Source organism: Pteropus vampyrus, unplaced genomic scaffold, assembly GCF_000151845.1.
Source record: "Pteropus vampyrus isolate Shadow unplaced genomic scaffold, Pvam_2.0 Scaffold116, whole genome shotgun sequence".
Taxonomy (NCBI): Eukaryota; Metazoa; Chordata; class Mammalia; order Chiroptera; family Pteropodidae; genus Pteropus; species Pteropus vampyrus.
Window position 1 is genome coordinate 3439114 of NW_011888897.1, and position 3859 is coordinate 3442972.

The 3859-nt window shown below is 30.7% G+C and overlaps 1 protein-coding gene across 7 annotated transcripts in view; it reads right to left on the bottom strand.

Moving 5' to 3' along the window:
• NR2C1 (nuclear receptor subfamily 2 group C member 1) overlaps nt 1–3859 on the bottom strand; it is a 44622-nt gene that overhangs the window by 4475 nt on the left and 36288 nt on the right. For 6 of the 7 annotated variants that reach the window (XR_896215.2, XM_011365901.2, XM_011365900.2 and 3 more), the window contains exons 11-13: nt 3437–3576; nt 1954–2091; nt 27–132 (exon numbers count right to left, since the gene is read on the bottom strand). Coding sequence is in view for 6 of the 7 variants with exons in the window: in XM_011365901.2 (XP_011364203.1) it covers nt 27–132; nt 1954–2091; nt 3437–3576 (384 nt within the window). In the remaining variant the exon portion in view is untranslated. The remainder of the gene's footprint in view (nt 1–26; nt 133–1953; nt 2092–3436; nt 3577–3859) is intronic. The other variant, XM_011365903.2, reaches the window with a different exon arrangement.

Here is a 3859-nt window from a genome sequence, read left to right on the forward strand (position 1 = left end):
TTAAGCAATATTTAACTTCTAGATACCTATAAGTGTCATCTGGATATGTTTTTGTTATATAATCTTGAAATTCCACATAAGCCTTTTCCTGAAATTTCTCAATCTGTTCCATGTTTTCGAGGCCTGGATGATCTGAAACATTAAAGAATATATTGTCACCCTACTTCTGAATGTTCATCTAATAAGGCACCTAGAGTGGAGATGAAAGAGGGTGAGAAGAACAGTTCAGTCAAAAATGAAGTCTCCTCATATATGTGGCTCTTTTTACAAATATTACTAAATACCAGGCACTGTACTTTAAACCCTTAAAACTATTTGATCTCATATTTGTATTCTAACAATAAAAAAAAAAAACGAAACCAATGAGCTCTACTAAAATGAATAGCTTTCTCCTTTCAAAAGTGGTAGAAGAGATTTTGCTCATTTTGCTTTCAACAGGAATAAAAAATTAAATAGCTTAGTTAAAAAGGCATTTTTAACCCAATAAAATATTTGTAGATTATATTCTATACTGCTTTTTTTATTTTTAAAAAATCCCACTATTGTTAGGTAAAAAGGTACTTATGAAATGATAAAACTATGAACATCATCCCTATCAGAAAAATTACAACACAGAAACAAAATTATCTATAAACATTACAATGGTCACTATAAAATTTCGCAAAAATGGAAATAGTAAAAAAACAAAAAAAAACAAAAAAAACCCAAAACACTTCATAAAAATTATGCCTAACTTAAATACTGAAAACTATAGAAAGCTGTCTTGACCAAAGAGAATTAAAAGTAATAAATAGAAAATACTGGGAATATTCAAAAAAATTACATTATACTTCTAACTTCAAATCTATGTTCTTTCAATTTTAAGGAAAATGAAAATAGCAAATTGGTTGTGATAAAAATGGAGAAACATATTATTAGCTTATGTGAAACATTATATGAAACAGTACAAAAAAAGCTTTAATTATCTTATAGGTATCAATGGTAAAAGACAGATTTCCTCAGATAATTTTATTATGATGCATTGGAATAGAAATATATACCAAAATGAAAAATACAGAGCCTAAGAGAACAGTCAATTTTTCTTATTCAGAAACTGATCACTGAGCTCACTAGCACTTACTACATGTGCAACCTAGAAACTGGCAGGAAAATAAGAGACCCATTTCTCTATTTGTTGGTAACTCTAATAAGATGTTTGGACGTTTACCTCATTAACACAATACTCAACTCTCATTCTGCCTTTCAATGATGCCTAAGAATTCAAATGTCGATGTGTTTAGTTCTGTTTAGCAACAGAACTAAAGCTCTACGATGTCACTTCACTGATTTCTTCAAAGTTCCTTTTCAAATGTCGATGTGTTTAGTTCTGTTTAGCAACAGAACTAAAGCTCTACGATGTCACTTCACTGATTTCTTCAAAGTTCCTTTTCATACCTTGATAAATGTCTTAACATTCATAAAATTCACCAATTTATACAATTCAGTGGTTTTGGTATATTCAAAGTTGTCAATCATCACCACGATCTAAAATTCTAGAACATTCCGTCACCCCAAAAGAACTGTGCACCCATTATCAGTCACTCTCTATCCTCCCCTCTCCTTAGTCTCTGGCAACCACTTATCAATCTATTTTGTCTGTAAGACTTGCCTATACTAGACATTCAATATAAATGGAATCATATGGGGTCTTTTGTGACTGGCTTCTTTCACTTAGCATACCATTTTCAATGTTCATCCATGTTGTAGTATGTATCAGAATTTCTTTTTATGGCAGAATGATATTCCATTGGATGCATATATTACATTTTGTTTATTCATTCATTTGTTGATGAACACTTGGGTTGCTTTCATTTTAACTGCACCATCTTATATTCCACCAGCAATGTATGAGGGTTCCGATTTCTCCACACCCTCAAAAGCTGTATGTTAAATAAGAAGTCAGTATTTACATACCTGGACTGAAGAGTACTATTGCCTTCAGGTAGGCATATTCATATCCATCAATGCAGAGTTTAACCATGCTATTACAAAACTCTTGTAGTTTGAAGATATGCTCCATCAATAATTTTCTTCTTTCTGTTGACATTTTATCTTCAATTAAAAACAAACAAACAAGCTAATAAAAGCTTCTAGTTTTCACCTAAAATGTATGACTATTTTTATCCAACAATTTTCCATCTCACTAATTTCTAGCTTTAAATATAAAATCTATATATATGTGAAATTCAGTATCTCTGCAAGTATAAATGAAACTAAGTGCCTCCTTTCAAGATATACCTTTGAGAAGACAACCTGTAAAGACAAACTAGTCAATCAAAGTACAAAAGATTCAAATTTTAACAGTTTTAAGTTTATACTGATTTTTAAAAATGAGCAGAATCATCTAGATTTTTAAATTACCAGCACTACTAACATAAAAATATTTAGCAAAAAAACACTGCCAAGACCAAAGAAAAATTGGGTAAAATAAGCTTTTATGACAAATATTTGAATTTATTGTGGAGGGATATGTTTAAAACGTATCTGATTAGTCAACTACTGCTTTAATGAAGGCAAACTGTATAGTACATTACAAATTTATGAGAAATGAATCAAAGAGTCCACAAATAAAATGGAGATTTAGTGCTGCTTTCTAGTAGATCAATTGTTGATGAGATTTTAAGATGATTTCTCTGCCCTTAAATAGGAGGAAGCCGTAGATAATTTAAAAATCATATAAAAACAATGGGAAATGGAATATAGTAAGGAAATAAAACATAATTCCTAATTTATAAATTATTCCTGAACTCAAAAGGGAGTTTCTGTTTGAGGATGGGGCACCTTCTTGGTTAGTCTTATGCCATTCTGAAGTTAAACATTTTTAAATCAGTGACTGCCTGTCTCCTCAAATGAATGAGCTGTAATTACCTTGGCATCAAGAAAAGGAAAAAGAGACTAAGGATTATTCTGTGACTCTTCAGTACTTTTAAAATATGAGAATACACCTCAATGAACAGACCCCACAAATCAGCCTATCTTGGCATTCAAAGAATTACAATGAAGAAAGGTACTTTAAACATCGGTTGGAAGAATACATGTTAAAATATTTGGTCAATTCTACATAAGATGACCCTGGATTATCTTTTGTTCTTTGGTACCCTGGATTATCTTTTGTTCTTTGGCATCTATACCAAAGAACAAAAATTCACAAAGCCTGGTCAGAAATAGTCGGCCAGACTTATATATACTTAAATATTGTTTCAATTTTGTTGTGTTCTCATTTAAAAATATTTTTGGGTGATCAATGAATTATCAAAATGTAAAAATTATCTAAAGTGAAAAGGATGTTGATATCTAAGACATTATCATCAGATATCTAACTTTAATAGTTAACTCTTTATAAAACTGACATCACCTCTTATATCCCAGAAAAGGAAATAAATACAGTGCTTTTTACCTTGTTGAAGGCTACTGTGAAGACAATTGACAAATGTTGCTAATATAGTTGCCACATTCATTACTTGCCAGCACTGGGCAAGACCAAGAGTAAAAAGTTCATTCCAATAAGCTTTCACCAATGATATGCTGTTTTCTTGCCTATTAAAAAATACACACACATACAAATCAGATATTAAAATATATTTTATAAAGTTTACATCTGATTCATATATTTAAAAATGAAATACTAGTGAAGTACAATTACTCTAAAGAGACCAACTAGGCATGGATTTAATCAATTCTGTATTTTGTACACATGATAGCAATTAATGAGGAAGGCTTAGAAATTTAAATATTAGCTAGCTCTTTAGTTAATCAGCCAGTTCATAAGAACGGTTTCAAAATACAGAAGTTGGGGCTGTAGTTCCACATTTCATGGAAA